Genomic DNA, 21,738 nt, shown 5'->3' with positions numbered 1-21,738 from the left:
CAGCTCAAGGTTTCTCCAATGTACCATTCAGAGCCATTTAATATATCATAACATTTTATGTTTATGTAAATTATGTTAATATTGCCATAAGATTTAAGCTGACCTTAAAGGGATATCTCAGTCAAAAATGTAAAATCATCCTCATGTTATTTCCATTTAACTTTCTCGTTCAAAATAATTTCCGTTTCCATATGTTCAAATATGGGACATCAAGTTAAGTCGCAGTTGACATCAGTGATATGAGATGTCATTTGTTTCATGACCTAACATTATTGAAATCAAACCTGGTGTGATTAATCTTAATGTACCATATTTAAATGTATGCAAATATAAATTCTTCTACAGTTTTTGAATACCACGACGATGAGGCTTTTTTAATTTTCAGGTGAACTCTTCTTATTAGCGAAGTTTTCAATATGTTGTGAATGAAATATTATGCATGTCCTGATCATTATTATTAAAGATACCTGGTACCTGACTGTCTGTAGGGATGTGCAGCATTTGAAAGCAGTTCTGCACTCGTTTGAAGGTCTTCTTTTTATCTTCTTAGGTGGAGCAGACAGATATCCTGCCCAAAGAGATGGTGTACTCCATCAAAGACTTTCCACGGTTGGGTCATGTGGTCAGATTCAGCAATGACTCGGACAGCACGGCGTCACCCGTGCTTGAATATATTCAGTCCTTCACGCAGGAGGAAATAAACCTGGGCAGAATCCTTTACGTCTCCGCCGCCCTGCAGGGCCGGGACCACTTCACAGCCGACGTCAGTAACGGCTTCACCACCATAGAAGATCTAGAGGTGCAGGTGGACATTGTTCCACGTATCATACCCGTCCAGGTGGTCAACCTCACCGTGAGGGAGGGTGGATCCGTGGCGCTGACCCAAGACATTCTGAATATCACACACCCCTTCTACAGGTCCATTAACATCGAGTTTTTTATGGAGGAAGCACCTCAGCATGGAGATATCAAGAATCTGGATGAAGAAGACAGACTTGACACCTTCGCCTGGGAGGACGTGAGTGCCAACACATACATGTTATTTATATACAATTATAGTATTTATTAAATATTTCATTATATTTCTATATAGCAGGACTTTTCAATCTTTTAGATGGTCACAAACCCCAGAAATATAATCATTCGCGTGTGAGGGACCCCTATCCTAACATTTTAAAGACACAAGACAGCTATATATTTTCATGTATAAAATTCTTTTTATTAGGCTACATTTAATCAAATGTATTCGTTTATTATTTATTTAAACCAAATTGAATTATTTTAATCAATTTATTTATTTTTGTTTCTAAGTTTAATCTTTTTATTTATTGTTTTTACATTTTTGCACTGCTTTTCTTATTTGTATTTATTTAAATAAAGTTTTATTTATTTTAATATATTGTTTTTATTTATATATTTATTTATTTATTTATTCTTTAAATCAAATTGTATATAAACAATTTATTTTAATCAAATGTATTAATTTACTTGTTTATTTTAATAATATTTTATTTCTTTATTTTAATTATTTTATTTTAATCTAATATATCAATTTATTTTATTAAAAAAAAATTAAACATTTTTATTGTCATTTTTTTAGTTAGTTACATTAATTATATTTAATTTATATATGTATGTATATATATATAAACAATTATTATTATTATTATTTTTTATTTTATTTTTTTTTACACTGTTTTTCCCTAAACTTTTCCACGGACCCCCTAACACTCCCTTGTGGCCCTGGTTTAAAAAGCCCTGCTATATAGCTTTCATTTAATTTTATTTCAGTTTTAGTCGTTTTAGTACTTCAACACAGACAAAAACAAGTCATAAAAAATTAAATTAAACTAAAAAATTCAGTCATAATTGACTGATTCTGACTTACTTTCTTCCATGGAACACAACGTGAGATGTTTTGCATAATGTTTTACGCTGCTTTTTACCATAAAATCAAAGCATATTGTGACCAGGCGATCTGAATATCCAAAAAGGACATAAAATCTCCATAACAGCAAACCACATGACTCATATTCGACTATACTGATGCGACAAGACAGAAAATGCGCATAATATCTGCAGTGTAGACTAGAGCATCAATAAATTACTGAAATTTCCACACATAAAGCTATATCGTGTCTTCAGGAGACTTGAAATGTTGGGTGAGAGTTGTAAAGACCCCTTTTATGGAGCTTCTGTGGACCTTGACAGCAATGGTCACAATATGTTTTCATTGTTTGCTCCAATGGCTGTGAGTTTCACAGGAGAATGAAAGCCACGACATGAGGGTGAGCAGATGATGACAGAATTTTCACCTCTTCTTGTTCATGGAGGAAACAGTGGGAACAACTAATGATGCTATAATTACAGGCTTATTTGTTTTGTTTGTTTGGACTTTGTGCCTGCAATGAGAGTTAATTCTTCTCACGATAAAAGAGCAGCACTGGAACCAGAGGAGCTGTCATTGGCTTTAATTAAAAGGGCGAACAGCCTTGTGTAATGGTTTCTCGGAGACTACCAGGATCCCTGTGTAGCATTTTGCCATATCGTTGAGGAACAGTCATGCGTAAAATAGCAATTCTGCATCTTAATTACAAGCCGTTCACAGAATAACAGCTATTGTGGCGGACCTTGATCATGCCTGTCTGATGCTCGCTGTGTTTTAGAGGCTCAAGGAAACTATTTCTCTTTCTCCCGCTCTCTTTTATGCCTTGTCTAAGCCCTTTTTGTTTCCATTGGGCCCCCTAAACTACTGTGCGCTATGATATCTAGCGGAGTGGCCCAGAGGTCTTCTAGTGGAAAGAATGAGCAGGGAAAGACTGGCGGTAGAATGAGTGTGCTGTTGTTTGAGAGAGCGGTTAGACATTGCTCTTTTGACTGCCATTCCAACTTGATGGAAACTCTGACTTGCGCTTCCCTGCTGCCGCCGGCCAGAATAAACTAGCCCATATATCCCGCAAATAAAGCATTTACACCGCGCCGCCAGGCACGCTACATTGAGAACAGAGATCAGGTTAACTCAGAAGCAATTCAGCCAGGACAGATGAATTTACTGGATTATTTTCAACTTCAAGCACATTCGGTGACACCAAACTGTGTCCGTTTTATCTGGATATTGTTGAAATAATTTTTAACGTAGTGTGTAAGAGATTAGCATCTTCACTACAGGTTATAGCTGGAGCATCACTGGATTCGTTGAAGTGATTCGGCATAATCACCCTGGGATAAACCTGCTTGTATGCTGCAAAAAATTAGTTTCTTACTTAGTATTTTTGCCTTGCTTTTCAGTAAAATATGAACATTCTTACATCATGATGTATTTACTTAAAAAGCAAAATGACATAAGATATAAAATCTTGTTTTCTGAAAATATTATCAAAATTAAGTGATAATTTTATAATTAGCAAATTTACAAATTACAATAATAACAATTTAAAAACAATCATTAAAAAACTAAATATTAAAAAACAATCATTAAAAAATTAACAAATTTACAAATTAACAAAATTACATAAGAAGAACAAATATGAGCCAATGAGGTAAGAAAAATAATGTTTTTTTTTTTTTAAACCCCATTGGCAGATTTTAATTATGTATATTTTCACTTAATTATGGTACATTTTTGATAGTAATTTTGTGTAAGTAAATGTATCTTGATTTAAGAATGTTTAGATATTTACACTGGAAAAATCCTTTAAATGCATGCATTTATTTTAAATATATGCACAATATGTATCATATCTAACTGATTATTAATGATAATTATTTAATGTATGTCTGATTAAATATGCTAATTATGTCAAATCATTTTTTTAAATTGCCTGGAATTTTTAGAGGCCGCTTTATATATAAATATCTATAGAAAAAAAGGTTCAATGATAGACAATATTTAAATAATTAAATCTAAACAATGGTTTGGGAGTATAAATGTACGATTTGACTTTTTCTGTCAAAAACTAAGCGACTCAAAATTACAAAGCAAGTCACGTATGCTTTTATTGCTATTGAAAACTGCAGCGTTGACATTTTGAAGGTCTGAAGTTGAAAATGACTGAATATTTCTTTCAGCGATTGAAACGCAGCAAGACATGAGTGGTGTTCAATTGACAGATCTTCTGCAATGAACATAGCTCTCAGATCAGAGAGAGAAGGACAGGACAAGAGAGCGAGAGAGAGAGAGGGATCACAGATGGAGGACAGATTGAATTTGAAGTTCAGAATCAATGTCTTGTGGTGGCTTTAGTCCAGCTGTCAGAATAACTTCATTGTGTGCAGCCGTTTCACTCTACATCTTAATACACAATGTCTTAACCGCTCTGGCTCTTGCTCTACGTTTCCTTTCTTCGGTTATGCAATGCTTTCTGTAACACAACTAATGCATACCATATGGAGCCAAACTACTGGGCAGGAATGGAACCAAAGCGGAATTGTTCCTAAATTAAAGACGTATGCGTCATGCTCATTACCGGCCGAATGTGGAGTTTCTTTATTCTGTGTTGTGGAGTCAGCGGTTGGTTTGTGTACCGGCGGTCACCGCTCCACACCAGGGGACAGATTGTAATGATAGCTTACGGTGCAGCGTAGTAGAAAACGTTCACAATGCACCAAGATGAAAACGTCTCAAAACAGCTCAGGGCTTCAAAAAGAAAGAGAGAGGAAGAATATTAGCATCGGACGATGAAACAATCTGGAATACATTTCTCCTCTGCTACATACACTCTTATTAGATAGTCACCAACAGTTATCAGTTTATTCAGAAATACAGCGATTTACAAACTAAACAGCAAAAAACTTTGCTTCATTCAGACCTTTGGCCTTTTCCTTACTTTGATTTTACATTGGACAACAAGAGGCAATTGTTTACTGTAGTAAATCAAATGTATAGCTTGCTTGAAATCAAACTGACACTATAAAGGAATAGTTCACCCAAAAATGAAATTTTTGGCATCATTTGCCAACCCTTATATCGCTTCAAACCTGAATGAGTTTATTTCTCCTGTGGAGCATAAAAGAATATATTTTGAAACCAGACAGTTTCAGTATTGATTTCCTTGTATTTTTGTTCATACAATGGAAGTCAATGGGAATCGAAACTGTTTGAAAACCAGCATATCTTCTTTTAAGATCCACAGAAGAAAGAAAGTCATACAAGTTTGAAACGACATAAGGGTGAATAAATTATGACCGAAGTTTCATTATTTTGCCGTGCTATCCCTTTAATATTATTAATATTTACATTGTTTGTATTAGCATTAGCATTATCAAGGATTATTTCAACAATTTTATATCATAAAACCTGTCTATGTTGACATCTGTGACCAATTTGACTTGATTCTGCCGAGTGACGGATGAATTTGCTGCCCAAACGTACTGAGAGTTTAATTCGACTCAAGACCTTTAACGTCAACATTATGATTAGCATTAGCACACGCACTCTGAAACAATCAAGAGTCGTGATGTTTCCTGTTTCTTTTGTTCCCGCTTCTCCCTCTCATTTCCTGTCCTTTCTCTACTATAATATTAATCAAATGGCAAAAGGTCAAACATAAAATAAACAAAGATTCTCAGGCACTAAGATGTTACCTGAAACATTTCACCAGTGTTAGGAAATTGACATCTTCTGTAAACAGTCGCTAACAGTATTGATTTCCTGGCAAACACAACGATTTACTGACTAGACAGCGGCAGAAAGAAAATGAAGCTCAGGTTTTCTCTACAAACGCTTCTGTTTTCTCTAAGCTTGCGACTTATCGGTTAGCATACATGCTGTGACACATTTAAGCTACACACTGTAAAAATGGCTTCTTACGAAGTTAATTCGACTGTTTACTTGTTTTCCAGTTAAAACAAGTGGCAAAATTGATTAGTAAATCAAATTGTATATCAAATGTACCTAAAATCAAACTGATATTAATATTAATAATATTAAAGGGATAGTCCACCCATAAATAAAAAGCATGTAATTTACTCACCCTCATGTCGTTTCAAACCTTTATGACTTTCTTTCTTCTGTGGAACATAAAAGAAGATATTTTAAAGAATGTTGGTTACCAAAAAGTTCTGGTTCCCATGGACTTTCATTGTATTTTTTCTTTCATACAATGGAAGTAAATGGGAACAGAAAATGTTTGCATTCGATATTAAGACTTGTTTATAATATATAAATATATTATACTAATATATTTTATTATTATTATCACTAATATATATATATATTATATTTATATTATATAGAATTATATTATGTGCATTTTATTGCTCATATGGCTAATGCAATTTGAATCCAGCTTGTGATTAAATCCATGGTTCCCGGTCTTCTCTAATGCCTCCTCTAAATACAAATAAAAATGGCAAGATCATTACATAGAAATATTTCACCTCTATTACAAATGACAACTTCCATAAACATTCGCCATAAGTTATGGATTTCCTGACAAACATGAGACTATGCAGACTAAACCATGGCAGAAAGAGGTTAAGCACAGCTTCTTGGCCAACAATTCTGACACTTTGAGTTGTGGTGCAACTATATTTGTGTGTTTTCTAAAGCAAATGTGAGTGGTCGAGGACATGGAAGTGTAATTGTTAAGGTTAGTATAGTTTGTACAGTATATATGCATTTAGGTCATCATCATCTGGAGTGGGAGTTTAAATCTGTACAGCATATGACATACGGCAGACGTCTGACCTCCTGCGCCGGACACACTAACACACTTCAGTTTCACAGACAGGACACACTCGCAGCTGTGGGGCTTCCTGCAGTTTTGCATTATGTTTGTTTGACCAAATCTGCGCTTTGTTTAAAAAGTGCCTGACCACCCACGTTAAATCCAGTTTAGTGTGACGGATGTACATTTAATTATGTGATGAAATCAACTGAGAGATGGCTTGTTTGCTGTCTGCATGGAAGAACAGCTTTATTATTCACAACCATGTTAAATCTACATAAAAAGTTGGAGTTGGGGATTCGTGTTTGGAGCACATGCTCGAACATACGTTACTATTTAGTCATAGTTAATGATTTGAATGTTTTTTCTTTTTGTGATGCCTCCATCATTTCTATACTAAAAATAAAAATGGCAACAGCAAAAAAATACAAGAAAACAAACAAAGATTTTGATTAGCAACATGAAACAATCCTGAAAACAGGAACTACAGTTACCATGGTAGATGTTTGTTTATTTAAAGGGATAGTCCACCCAAAATAGACTCTCATAATTTTCTCACCCTCATGCAAACCCACTTGATTAAGTTGATTTTGTCTCTTCAGATAGACACAAATGAAGATTTTTAGGAAAATAATCCATCTCTGTGAATCCATATAATGCAAGTGAATGACGCTTGAAAAACACTTTATTTCGATGGACCAATTTTGACATTCTACTAACTATAAATAACTTTGCAACTTCATGTCAACTAACTGTCATTAGAGTATTAGTAGACTCTATTTAATATCTGCCAACACTTTATATTGTTGCTCCCTCAACAGATATTCTACCGACTACAAGTAACTTTGCAATTACATGTTAACTTAATCTACTACCCTAACCTAACAGTCTATTAATTGAGAGTTAGTTGACATGTAGTTGTAAAGTTACTTGTAACTAGTAGAATGTCTAAAATGGACCATCAAAAATAAAGTGTAACCGAAAAATATTATTTTAAACTCTTCTAACTATAAACCATTGCTTCCGGCCAGCCCTAGGCATGTTCACAACTTCAGCTTGACATAAATGTAAGTTTGTGTGAGAAGTAATCAACCCGCGGAAAAAATAACTCGCGGCAAGAACATAGGAGTAGGAGAAAGACATGGAAGAGAACAGATTGTTGAATAAAGTCGTTATTTTAGTGTGGGTTTTATGCGCACAAAAAGTATTCTCGTCACTTCATAATATTAAGGTTTAACCACTGTAGTCACGTGGACTATTTTAACGATGTCTTTACTACCTTTCTGGGCCTTGAAAGTTGCAATGATGTTGCTGTCAATGGAGGGACAGAAAGCTCTCAGATTTCATGAAAAATATCTTCATTTGTGTTCCGAAGATGAACAAAGGTCTTACGGGTTTGGAACGACACGAGGGTGAGTAATAATGACAGAAATTTAATTTTTGGGTGAACTAACCCTTTAAAACCCGGAAAACCGCAGACTTGCCAACACTGCTCGTTAGTTGGCCAGAAGCCATGGTTTATAGTTAAAACAATAAAATATTAGTATTTTTATACCTGCACCTTTCGTTTGGCTTCATTCATCCACTGGGGTCGTATGGATTACCGTCATGATCGTTATGTGTGGTTTTTCAAGCGTCAAATGAGCGGCTCCCATTCACTTGCATTATATAGACTCACAGAGATGTATTATTTTCCTTAAAATGTGTGTTTACCTAAAGAAAGAAAGAAAGAAAGTAATATGCATCAGGCATGGCATGAAGGTGAGTCAGTGAGAATTTTTAAATTTTGGGTGAACTACCCCTTTAAGTTTATCTGATCTTTTTGGAGGGAATCTATATCCACAGACATTTGTTTTGGCCCCTCACTTGGAAAATGACAAAATAAAGCCACTGTAAAACCTGAAATGCTCTAATGGTCAGAAAAAGGATTAGGTGTGAGTGATTGGATTTATGATATCTGTTGTGTGTATCCTCAGGTACAACAGGGAAAGGTGTACTACTACCATGACAGCAGTGAGACCACAGAAGACAGTTTCACTCTCACGGCGTCCGCTTTTGACATCACCCGCCGGAGTGCGTCCCTGACGGTCGGCATCACCATCCTCCCTGTGAACGACGAACCGCCTCGCATCCAACGCAACACTGGACTGGAGGTAAACAAGCTGCCCGTCAGTCCATTTTCCCAGTTTTAAACATTAATGAAGCTTCTAGAACAGAGACGTAGTCGGAAAATTCGAGCGACTCCCGCCACTGGAACACAGAGTGTCATTCAGTGCTTGCTCGATGCTGTCTGTGGTTTCTGGTCGCCCTGGAAACTCATATTTTTGGAAAACCATGACGGTGGCAAGAATTCAGCTTCTGGGCTGGAGGGAAAACGACCAATCAGAGATGCCACTTGACTCCCGCAAAATGTAAAATAATAAATAATGATATGTGTGTTTTTCCACATGCGGGTAGTTCCCTTTCTCTCACATGCGCTTTCTCTCTGTCTGTCTCTGTATCAGACATGCTTTCATCCAGGACACCTCAATTTTCAATGGTTAGCCTACTAATGATAATAACAGAGAAGATCTAAATTCAGACCTGCTCTTTCCAAAATTGTAAACACAATTTACTAGCACAGTGTCTAAGGCACACACTCATGATCCAATAATTTTTCAGTGAGATCACCCAATTATATTTCGCCCCAAACTCCAAAAAAAAAAAAAAAAAAAATAAAAAATAATTATATATATATATATATATATATATATATAGGTGGCATAGTTACATTGTACTAACTCAAATAAAAACTGAGTAATATTAACTAGGCTACATGTACTTACTATAGAGTTGCGTTTAGGGCTTGGTTTAGGGTTAGTTATATAATTTACAGTTATTGCTATAGTAAGTGCATGTAGTAATGTTTAACTGCGTCACATATTATAAAGTGTTACCTAATTTTATTTTGATACAAATAAAATTAATTCTCAGTCGAATGAAAAAAATCTCATTTTCATCACCATAATGTGAAAAAAAAACTTAAGTGGGTCATTTAAATTCAGTACAACAAATTCTATGGTATCTACTTCTTTTTAAGTACCTTACAATTGAAATAGTCACTATTTTCACATTACAATAATAAGAATAAGACTTTTTTTGCACATGCATTTTTTGTTGCAGTAATAAAGGGCCAAAAAATCCTAATTGTCCTAAAATAGCTTCATTTTAAATTACTTTTTCGTTTTTGGTATGAAATATGAAACTTTTGTGAGATTCATCCACACAAACACACACACTCACAGTAATATATCAGACACACCAGTCCAATCAGAGAGATTGCGGTTTCCCATCAAAGCAGGCCTCAGCACAGCATGCTGGGATTTGATTTGCCGTGCAGCCTCTGATCCATGTTACATCTATTAAATATTGAGTATGAAGAAACAGCAATTTCCAACCCAATTTGGGAGATTTTTGTTTCATAAATTTCAGTAGCACTGTACTCTGGTCTAGTGCTACCATCTAGTGGAAGCCCATGCACATACTACACAGAAAATGATGTAAAGGTGTTTGAATGGTCACCAGGGGGCAGTACAGAGAGTTCTCTGGTATGACTTATATTTACCCTGGTAATGACACTGCATTATCTTCCATTTAATAGCACTCGTAAGAGGAAAGGAGATGATTTTACATGCACTTAAATCTTGAAGGTCACATTAGGTTAAAACTAGATTACTAAATTATAATGAGCTTGTGGACCTTTCTGTTCCGGGGCACCACTACGCCATGTACTCAATTCCAGTTTTTTCTTCCTCCTCTACACTCAGGCTCCCAGGAGAGCGTTAGATGGAGGCAGTGAAAGCGTTCAGGAACAGATAAATGTGTGGCAGCCCTGCACTCTCCCAGCTGAATTTGATCGTTTAAGAATGTCTTTCCGCAACTTGTCCATTACACATCCATTAGAGCAGCATCAGAGGAGACATAACTGCCTCTTTCACATCCCAACAACTCCAGACAGTTAGACACCTCTGAAAACAACAGTTTAGTTGTTCCATCTTGTTTATTGGTTTGTTTATCTCTCTTTGTCCGTGTGTGTGCTCTCTCCTTTCAGCTCCTAGTCGGTGAGGAGTCTGAAATCACAGCCAATATTCTGAGCAGCGATGATCTGGACACCCCTCCAGAAGAGTTGGTGTATTCCATCGAGAAGCCAAGCAATGGGATTGTTGCCTTTAAAGTGTCTCCAGATGACAGTGTGGACAGTTTCACCCAGGCTCAGATTAATAATGGAGAGGTTTTATTCATTCATAAGGGTGGGTTGACATCAATTTCTCTGAATTGAGTCCTTTAAAACTTTTAAAAACAGAATAAAATATCAGTAACTACAGAGAAAGCAGTAGGTCATCTGAGGATGGACCGGAAAAGAGACTTTGGGCCTGGACATGTAAGCAATCATGTAGAGCACCTAGCATTGTGTTAACAGCCATTTTCAAGGCCCAACCACCATAGCAAGATGTTAAAAACCAGCCAGAGCACCTTAGAAACTGCATAGATGAAATCCGCTCAAAATGACCTGGCAGCCACATGCTTACATATCGCTTACATGCTTAAAACAACTCAGAATTCCTCAGAACACCCTTAGCAATCATATAAAGTAGCAGCATGCAAAAAACTATTGAGTACAACTTTTTTTAAAGTCTTCATTAAAGTGTTATAAGCCATGAGCCAAGCCAACCAGCTACGAGGTGAATCATAACATTACTATCTTTGGTTTGAAGCAAAAAAGTATTTGAAAATTGGACAAAAATACATGGTAAAAGACTGAGTGTTTAATGGCTTAAGTGAGAGAAAGAACTACAATCCCATGAAGCATTGCGAACAGAATAATCAAGGTAAAAACAATGAAGAAATATAAAACTACTAAAATTAAAAATGTTGATTATATCTATAGAAACAATACATTTTAAGTTTATTACAAAATATGTACATACATGCAAATATTTCAGTATTTTGGGACCGACTCGATTACGTCATTCGCAGTGCTTCATGGGAGTGGGCGGAGCTAATGAGATCTGCTTGTAGCGACTCTCTGATTGGTGGAATTTTCTGCACACAAGTTAATAATGCGGCCTCATGACTTCAACAGAAGCGAATACCATCGATTAACAACATCTTAGCTCACAGTGCGGCTGTCTAAAAAGGTTTCAGAGTTATCATTAAAAAAAACTATTTCCCTATGTGGAAAATAAATGGAGTTTTTACTTCAGAACCTGACTGTTGAACTCTATTTGGAACACCTTAGCAACATGTAAAACCCACTAAAAACACCTTTGCATCTCCACAACAACACGCAAAAAACAACTCGGAACACTTTAACAGTCATATAGAGTAGCAGGATGATCAAAACAACATTAGCAAATATGCTAAAACCCACACCAAACACCTTAGCACCAACATAACAGCACGCTAAAAACAACTCGGAACAACTTAGCAATCATATAGCATACAGCAAGCTATGATAAAAATATCTCACAATACCTTAACAACTGCATTGCAACATGTTAAAACCCACTCAAAAACACCTTAGCACCTACATAGCAACACGTAAAAAAAAAAAAAAAAAAAACTTAGAACACATTAGCAATCATATAAATTAGCAGCATGCAAAAAAGTATTAGGAACACCTAAGCAAACACATAGCAATTTGTTACTTAAAAGCCACTTAAAACACCTTGCAACACAATAAAAACTACTGTGAACACCTTGCAACTGCATAGCAAGATGCTAAAACCCACTCATTTATCAAAAGTTTAAAAAAAAAATAATAATATTTGCCATCACAATTCTATGGTGTACACAATAGAATTTTGATGGCAAATATTGCAAAAAAATATAACTTTTTATTTAAAGACCCCAGAAACCAATACACTGAAGGCACACCATCGAGACCTTTTACAGTCTCCAAAGAACCATATAGCAACACAAAGAACTTTACTCCTCCAAAAAAATGGTTCTTGATAATAAAAAAGTTAGTTTGATAAATCTGATGTGCTGCAAGGAACCATTAAATAACCTTTATTGTGAGTGTAACATGATGTATTGAGTATGATTGCTTGTGTCTGATCTCAGGCTCAGAATCGGGTGGGTTCAGCTTCACCGTGACTGATGGAGAACACACTTCACCACTCTACAAGTTCACTGTCAAGGCAAGACAGCTCACCATCTCAATGGTCGCAGAGGGAGAACTCATGGTCTTCCCAGGTGGGCGCCACATGTCCCAAGCTTAAATCTAAACTCCTGTACATTTTACATAATTTTCCCCATCATGAACAAACCGTAATCTTATCTGGAACAACCTACTAGATCAATGATGTCAATTATAGCTGCTAAAATGTGTTTTCTTGAAGGAATCAGTGAAGTGATATGATTTGTTTGATGACGTTTGTCAGGCACCAGGCAGGTGATTGGTGGAAATATTTTGAGGGCTATAACAAGTGAAGACGGAGATGAAATCACATACTCACTGGTGAAACCTCCTCGCTTGGGACGAATAATCAAACCTAACCAGCTTGGACAGTTTGAAGAGATCAACAGATTCACACAGACTGAGGTAAATAATGTTGTATATTTGTGAACATGTACTTGCAGAGGAAAACAGTGGCACTTACAGCTAACATAAAACTAGTTTCATAAAAAACTAGTTTTTTTCCCGGCATTGTCATAAATCCCTCAATATGCTGTCAATATAGTCTCTTCCATTGTAATTCCATCATTGACCACAAGAGGGTACCATTGTATGTGTAGATCTTATTAGCGGACAGTAGAGGGCAACACTATACTCTCATTACGGTCAGACCAACTTATGAAATGTGCAACTATTTCACGTTTAGAACTAAAACTATGTTAATTTATTGCTATAATAGGTGGCCATCTGTTTGAGCTGTTTTACAGACCGTGTTATAGGTTGTGGCCAATTATTATTTGTATTTGCTTCCTCTTGTGTGTTCAGTTGGATGCAGGTGCTGTGTATTATGAGCATCAGATGCCGTCTGAGGCCTTCTGGGTCCTGAAAGATTCTGTCGAGCTGACTCTCACATCGCCTCCAGCAACAGAGCTGCATCACAGCCTGCCAATCACTGTCTCATACTATGCAGCCAATCGAAACGTCTCTTCTCAGCTCTGGAAGAACAAAGGTAGCTGCCAATTAAATTGTTGAGTTTTGATGCTGGTGCCCTTTATCATTTAATACAACATTGAACAGAAGACTTGAGAATGATTGGCAAATGTGATGGGAACAGGATTAGGACACATTGCATGCTGCATTCAAACTGCATGAGTCAATGTGGTTGGAGCTTGTTTGCCAGGGTTCCTCAAATATGATTTTGAAAGGCCACTTCTCTGCAGAGTTTAGCTCCAATCCTAAGACACCCAAGCAAGGTCTTGAGAGAGTACCTAGAAAATTACAGGTTGGTGAGTTTGAGCACGATTTTTAAATGTAATTTAATTATTTGCCTTTGGTGTTTTGTTAATGTATTGCAGGTGTGTCCGTGGTGCAGGGTCAGTCTAAAGTGATCGACAACACTATGTTGGATGCCTCTAACCTGCTTGCCAGTTTGCCTGAGCAGAAGCGGAAGGGGCAGGACATCGTCTTTGAAGTTCATCGGTTCCCTGTTCATGGACGACTCACTCTCGGGGATTCGGACCTGCCCCGTGAAGCTCCCCATTTCCTGCAGGACGATGTGGCTCGTGGTGATCTGGAGTACTATCACGATGACTCTGGAGCATCTTCTGATAGCTTCTCTTTCCGTGTCCATCTGAACCCCAGTGGCCTCACCCCGCGAGTTCAGCCCGGTGCCGTGGTTCTGGAGGAGATCTTCCTGATCTCCATCAGACGGCGAGACTCAACCCCACCAGAACTCGCAAGCGTGGACCTGCTTCTAGAAGCTCTGCAGGGCTCCACGACCATCATCTCCAAAAACTACCTCAAAACGGTCGACCAGGACAGCACACCGGACGAGGTCCGATTCACCATCTCCAAGAGTCCAGCTAACGGTTATCTCATCTACACTGACTCCGGAGACCGCATCAACCAGTTCAGCCAGGAAGACATCAACAATGGGCGGGTTGCTTTCGTCAGCGATGGAAGTCTGTCCGATGGCTTCATGGAGTTTACAGTATCTGACGGGAAACACCAAACGGACCCGCACACACTGCATATAGGAATCCTGGCCAAGTCTCTGATACTGAACAAAGCTCCAGAAATCCACATAAAGCAGGGAGACGATGAGACACTAATCACTGAGGACATGCTGAGCACCTCCACCGGGGGTCCCGTTGAGGAGGATGTACTCTATAAGATTACTAACGTCCCAAAGTATGCAGCTGTAATGGTGGACAGACAGCCCACCTCTGCTTTCACGCAGAAGCAGATTAAACAGGGAAGAGTAAGCGTCCGTTTCGTGAAGTCCACCTCACCGAGAGACAGCGTGGCCTTTGTGGCCCGAAGCAGGGCAGCAAACGTGTCCTCAGTCCTCAACATTACCGTGAAACCACTGGCGAATATGGCCCAGAATCCCCTGCTCCCCAGAGGTGCTACTGTACTGGTAGACAGAAAGCTGTTGGATGCTACACCTCTTGCCAACAAGACCAGAACATCTCCAACCTTCAGCATAATCCAACAACCTCAAGGAGCTCGGTTCATCAAGAGGGGTGGGTCAGCTGATGGCCAACCAGTGAGCTCCTTCACCCAACGGGACCTGGATGAAGGACGGGTAGCTCTGGAGATCTCAAACACAACTGGGGGTCAAAGTCAAGATGAAGCACGCTTCCTCCTAAAGGCGCATGGCGTTCCTCCAGCAGAGTGTGTTTTGCCCTTCCAGGTTGTTCCTTACGACCCTTCAAAAGTGTATGGCGCCACCTTGCTCAAAGTTCCACCGGTGTCCATTTCCGACAAGGAAACAGGTCAACCCGAGCCCAGGTGGAGAGAAGATGGTGACGTGGCTCCTGGCAGCACTGCAGCCACTGCTGTGGTGTCTAGACGAAACACGCTGTGGGCTATCCTTATTCCCATCCTTGTCATCCTCCTTCTCATACTCCTGGCCGCACTACTGGCATACTACTTGGTCCGACGCAACAAAACGGGGAAGCACAATGTCCAAACAGTGGCGGCAAAGCCTAAGAATGGAGAAGTGAGTCAGGAGACTTTTAGGAAAACCGATCCTGCAAACAACATCCCCATGTCAAACATGGACTCCAAAGGGGCGGATCCTGAGTTAATACAGCACTGTCGGACAACAAACCCAGCACTGAAAAAGAATCAGTACTGGGTTTGAGATGGGGAGGCGACCGGACACTTGTGTTTTCAAGGCCTTGAATCATTCCAGTCAGTGTTATACAGTTCTCTTGCCATTATTGATGCTTATGAATTAATGTTCAGCACATATCTGAGTTTAGGGTTTCTTAGATGGCACAACCAGATCTGTGTGTGTGTGTGTGCTGATGATCTAATAGTCACATGGTACTTTTTCAGCTGAGGCTGAATTAACCAATTTTTAAGGTACTTTTGGACAAGAACATAACGTATGTTTGAACAATCCATTCTATGTATGTTTAGGCAGTAAGTAAGTTAAGATCTTATTTTTCAGTGTTACTCACGTTTATGTTTTGTGTGTGTTGCTTTTAAACACTGATCAATATATGTGCGCTTTTTTCAAGCAGCCGGTTTTCTTTTGGGACACATCGTGCGATTTAAAATTGTTCTGACAATTTGGCACCTTTGTGATCACTTGTTTCAAGGAATATTCTGAGTTCAATACAAGTTAACAGCATCTGTTACATGATGTTGATTACCTGAGAAAATAACAAAAAGTCACGCACTTATAATGGAAGTCTATGGGACAGGTTTTTGCACCAGGATAAACGTTAAAATGCGCACTTAAGTATAGAAACAACATTAACACGACACTGCTATGTAAAAATTACTTACTAGCCTTGTCTGTGAAAAGTTATCCAAAACTTCAATCAGTTAAGCTGTGTAAAGCCTGGAAACTCTGACTTACATCAGTAAATTGACTGCTAGAAATGTAGTCCCATGGCAAAAGGCATGATTTAGACCAATTTTTCCCAAACCTGCTCTTAAATGCACACCAACAGTACACATTTTGGATATCTTCCTTATCTGAACAATTTATTTCAGGTCGTGAAGTTTCTAATCAGTTGAATCAGGTGTGTTTGAGTAGCAAGAGTTTCTTGGGTGCTCAGGTGGTTGCTATGGTGCAACACTGATTTATTTATGGAAACACTGGTTTATACAACTTTCAGCTCAGATAACATAGATAATATAGTAAATTTCAAATTTCGCAAATTTGCCTTTGGAACACATTGCCCATAGACTCCCATTGCAAGTGCTTAAGAACTTTTTTTTCTGTGATAACTAACAGCATAATAGTCATAATATTCTTAAGCTGAAAGTATGCTTTGGTTTTCTGGTTTCAGTGTGCATGATAAAAACTTCACCATAAACGGGGTCTGCGCAATTTTGAGGCACTTGGTGGTGCACTAGGTGTTAACACTCATAGGCTGCGTCTGAAAGTTTAGGCAGCTGACTTGTTTCCTCGCTGCCTTATCAGGCGATGACTTTGTAGGCAGCGTTTGCGTACGACAGTACCTCACGAAACTGAGGCAGTGTAACGGTTTAATGATCTACTACGGCAAAATAAAGCGAGCTTTGATTATAAATAAGCAAATATTTAATTACTACAATAGTAATGTCTTGCTATAAATGATATCAGAAGTGGAAAACGTTGGTCAAAAACGTACATTTACACACAAACTGACCACCAACCGCAACTTGCCTTCTTTGTTATTAGCTCAATTGTCACAGAATGGAAAGCAAAGGATTGTGGGATATCAAAGGCAGCGAAGGATACATCTATGCTGCCTTCAAGAGTTACATGAAGGTATCTCAGGAAATAGGAAGTGAAGCTAACTTTGGACGTGCCTTGATGTCTTCCTACCTTGGGATGCATCCTCCGAAGGCAGCATTTATCGGGTTTTAGGAAGCAGCCATAGATGAGCTGTGGCTTGACTAGCCAAAGAAGGTGGAAAATGTAGGAAAACTCTTGATGAATGTGTAAGGAAGTGAATATGTGAGGAAGTCAGAAGGTACTCATGTTTTGAAAGAGTATAAGGACATCTTTAGCTGTCTAGCAACTTATTCTTTGTACTGCAGTGCAGCGAAATCAAAGAAGTCACGACTTTGGGCTGACCTCTACAGGTCAGGCGGAGTATTACAGTGGTTATTAGAGTATAATTTGAAAGGCTATATGGCAGGTGGACGAATGAAACATAAGTGCCAATCAGATTATGGTGCTAGTGCCAAATCATGCCTGATCAAGTAGAGAAATTTCACAGCCATGTATACTTCTCACTTTTGACACATAACCACCAGTGCTGCGAAATCGAGAGTGTAAATGAGAATTCATGTTTACTAATCATAACATCAGTCATGCGAAAGTAAAACGAACAGCCTTACTGAATGCTTTTAGTTATTTTTCTATAAATCTATCTTTTCTACTCCGTCTGTTGTATTTGTTTTGTCCGTAAATGCTTTCATCCACTGCACTGATTACAGGCACTGAAGAACTGTAAAGTTTTCTCCTTCAGAACTGCAGCCACGGACAGGAAGTGAGTCAGCAGAGGCTGTGTTCATGCTGTGTTCTGATTGGCTGCAGGGAAGATATGAGGTCATTATTCCTCAGGCTGCGGCGTCTATTTTCCAGAGCTGTTTCTGAGTTCAGTTCACACAACTTTTGTTTTAGGTTTAATTACAGGAAAATGGTTAAGTGAACGTATATGTTTGAGCATACACGTTTGACAAAATTATGTCTAGGGTTTACAAAAATCTGTTTGAGAAAAATATATATCTGCAGTGATTGTATATGTGTGCAGCTAAAGGAATAGTTCACCAAAAATTTTTAATTCTGTCATAAATTTACCCAACTTAATATTTGAGTGTAACTTAAATTTAACCAATATACTTTTATGTTACTTTTTGGTTGTGCTAGACACCGTTGGAATGGAAAAAGCATCCTTAACATTATGCTAAATCAATTCCAGAGAGGATAAGAAAGTCTTACGGGTTTGGATCGACCTGAGGATAAGTCGTTTTCATTTTCTATTCCTTAAATGTTTACCAAAAGACTGCTCATGATCACTGGTTCTCTCTAGATTGCGGTTAACTATTGGGATTTTCACTGGCTTAACAATATAATTAGATGTTTTAATTGGTTGTTTGGCATTTTTTTTTCTTATCTGACTATAGCGACGTTCCTTATAATCAAAGACCAATTCCTCGTCATCATTCCTGAGTTTAATTATAGAGAGACTTGATCGGTTCCCAAGGTACTGCATATGGAATTGATATCACTGTTGATCTGATTTTCCCTTTTCTTCATTAAGCTAGTATTAACTGCATATCCTGGGGTTATGATATCCCATCTGTGACCTCTCAGGACATTTATATCTGTGTTTCTGCAGAGCAGAATTGAGATCACATGAAAACTCAGGTCATCAATGGTGTTTGTTCTCTGGGTATTTATGGGGATATGTCAACCTTAAACCCCAAACCATATACAACCCCAATTTTTGTGTTTTTGGATTCTGTTTGCTTGTAAATATATAATGTCAAATCTCAAAAACCTGTCATGAGAATCAAAATGCACTTTCCTCCAGCTCTTTAAAGATTACATTTGTGGGTGAGAGTTTTCATTTCCAGTGTTATAATTTATTTTTATTTAGCATCTATATTCAGTTTAGTCTTTGCTCTTTTAAAAGTTTGTGAACATGCAATTCATTATGTCCCTATAGAAAAAAAGTCATATGTCCCAATAACATAAAATAAAATAAAAAGTGGAAAAAAGGTATTTGTTTGGATTTGCTTTTGTTTCTGGAATTATGCATCCACATATTTTTACATGATAAAAATGTAATTTATAATATTTCATATAAATAAATACAAGTAATATTTTAGTAAATAAAACATTTAAATGTTACAATTTTATATATTTAAATATTGCACTTTTGTATTGAATGTAAAGCTATTATTATTAATATTTTAGAAGGTTTTAGTAATGTGGGTTATGCGTAACAAACTTCCGTATTCTGTAAAACAGGTGCGAAATCGCTTCCGGTTCAGGTATTTTGTATGCGCTTAGTTAAATATCAATATACCTTCACATGAGCGAGCAAACATGAGCATAACTGATGTCAAGTTACTGACGCAATGCTTCTTTTTAACCAGCAGATGGCGCAAGGGTGTCCATCAGCATTTCATTCACTCTCATCTGCGCTCATTCTTTCCTACCAGCGGCCTTTTCGCTCTCTCTTCGGACTTTCTTGGCTCTTTCTTCGGAATAAGACTCACTGTCAAACGCTTCATAGGCTTGTTACTGTAGCTGAGATGCACGTGTTCAGCATATTACATTTCCACCATTTACAGAGCTTTTCATTGTGTTTAAACAGAACTAATTTATCTATTTACTTACCCTGAGAGACTTTTGTTTTGAAGTGTCTCACCATATGGATCAAAGTCAAAACAGCTCAGCTCAACCAGCCAATCAGGTCGCGTTCCAAATACAGTCGACACACCCACCTTAAAAAAAATTTTTGAATAAATGTTGTAAATATTCTCAACAGACATTCATGCAGGTGAATGGTTTTAGATTCTGAGTGTATGATTTTTTTTCATTATGGAGTGATTAAAGTTAGATGCAATCATGATCTATATAAATTATATAGATCAGTGCTTGCAATGCATTGGGAGAGAGGATCAATATAAATTAAAGGTATAGCGGAGGATCTTTCCGAATTTTAGATAAGACCCGCCCTCTCCACTTTTTGAAAAGTTTGATTGATTCACCAGAATGATTGACAATTAGGAGGACCAATAGTATAGGTGATCCACCCGGAAGTAAAAAATCCTCCGCTATACCTTTAAATATGCACCGCGAAAGCAAATGTTTGCAGTCACCCCCTTCTAATTAATTGGCTTGTTCAGATTCACCTTACAGCAGGTTCAAAAACTTAGTGTACAGTCATGCAATCTACCTAGACAAGCATTCTTAAAGGATTAGGTTCCTGTTCTTTTCCTGCATGACAACGTGCCGGTTGCCATGTATTTGTTTGCTGCCCTGCACCTTTCAAATGCAGAAACCGGAAACATTTGCATAGAAATGCAGGTCTTCATGGTTTGCGGAGTCTTTCAGTCTTAAAGAAAGAAAGGCAGATGTTAGGGACAAGGAAAAAAAAAGAGCAGGGTCACGAAAGGTCATTCTCTCTTGTCAGTGGTCAGATGTGTCAATGCTGGTGTGTGTGTGTGTGTGAGAGAGAGAGACGGGGGAATGAAAATGGCTTTCAAAGAGCAAGTTTTTGAAGATTATTATCATCAAAAAATAAGAAGTTATCGTCTCAGTGTAAACTACAAAAACGCGAATTTGTGCAAACGGTGACGTCACGTGCATTACGTGTTCAGTCTATACTCTGCAAACAATTTTTGGAACTTTCTGTTAGAACGTTAATTCCCAAAACATCTATTAGTAACTATTAGCCATCTAGGCCTATTAGCCAGGAAAGTTTTCATTACGGGAATAGAAATTTTTTTATAGGTTTGCAGAACGTTCCCTTAACGTTATATTAACCTCCTTTTATCATATTTATTTTATATTCTCCCATGTCCCAAGCGACATGGAAGACGGATGGACATCAATAATCAGTACTAATCAGTAGATTTCATAACTTATATCACTGTAGGCTACCAAAGTAACAGATTATGCGTTAAGCGCCAAATAACAATGACTTCAACACAATACGGGTCTTTTTTTAAATATGAATTATATTCACATACATTAAGAAATGAATAACAATTATGTGATACTATAGGATAACATTATATTCATACCACTGAATTAGCGGGACGTGCTTCTCTCTTTTGGTCAGTGCACAAAAACTTCTCGGTTAACTTCATGTTCTCTTCTATTAGACGTGTCAAATCTCTCTGAAATCAAACTATTTACTCTTGTAAATATGAATTATGAGC

At 37.6% G+C, this 21,738-nt stretch overlaps 1 protein-coding gene across 1 annotated transcript in view; it reads left to right on the top strand.

The window, feature by feature from the left end:
* The window catches only part of cspg4 (chondroitin sulfate proteoglycan 4), a 57,346-nt gene extending 37,814 nt beyond the window's left edge, over positions 1 to 19,532 (top strand). The window contains exons 4-10 of the mRNA XM_081355828.1: positions 551 to 1,018; positions 8,645 to 8,821; positions 10,759 to 10,957; positions 12,774 to 12,905; positions 13,094 to 13,254; positions 13,654 to 13,837; positions 14,184 to 19,532. Coding sequence (XP_081211954.1) covers positions 551 to 1,018; positions 8,645 to 8,821; positions 10,759 to 10,957; positions 12,774 to 12,905; positions 13,094 to 13,254; positions 13,654 to 13,837; positions 14,184 to 15,976 — 3,114 coding nt within the window. The 3' untranslated portion in view covers positions 15,977 to 19,532. The remainder of the gene's footprint in view (positions 1 to 550; positions 1,019 to 8,644; positions 8,822 to 10,758; positions 10,958 to 12,773; positions 12,906 to 13,093; positions 13,255 to 13,653; positions 13,838 to 14,183) is intronic.
* The last annotated feature ends 2,206 nt before the right edge of the window (positions 19,533 to 21,738 follow it).

This window comes from Scardinius erythrophthalmus (genome assembly GCF_964197995.2).
Source record: "Scardinius erythrophthalmus genome assembly, chromosome: 24".
Lineage (NCBI taxonomy): Eukaryota > Metazoa > Chordata > Actinopteri > Cypriniformes > Leuciscidae > Scardinius > Scardinius erythrophthalmus.
The sequence above is the reverse complement of the archived record's forward strand: the minus strand, read 5'-3'. Positions and strand labels throughout refer to the sequence as shown.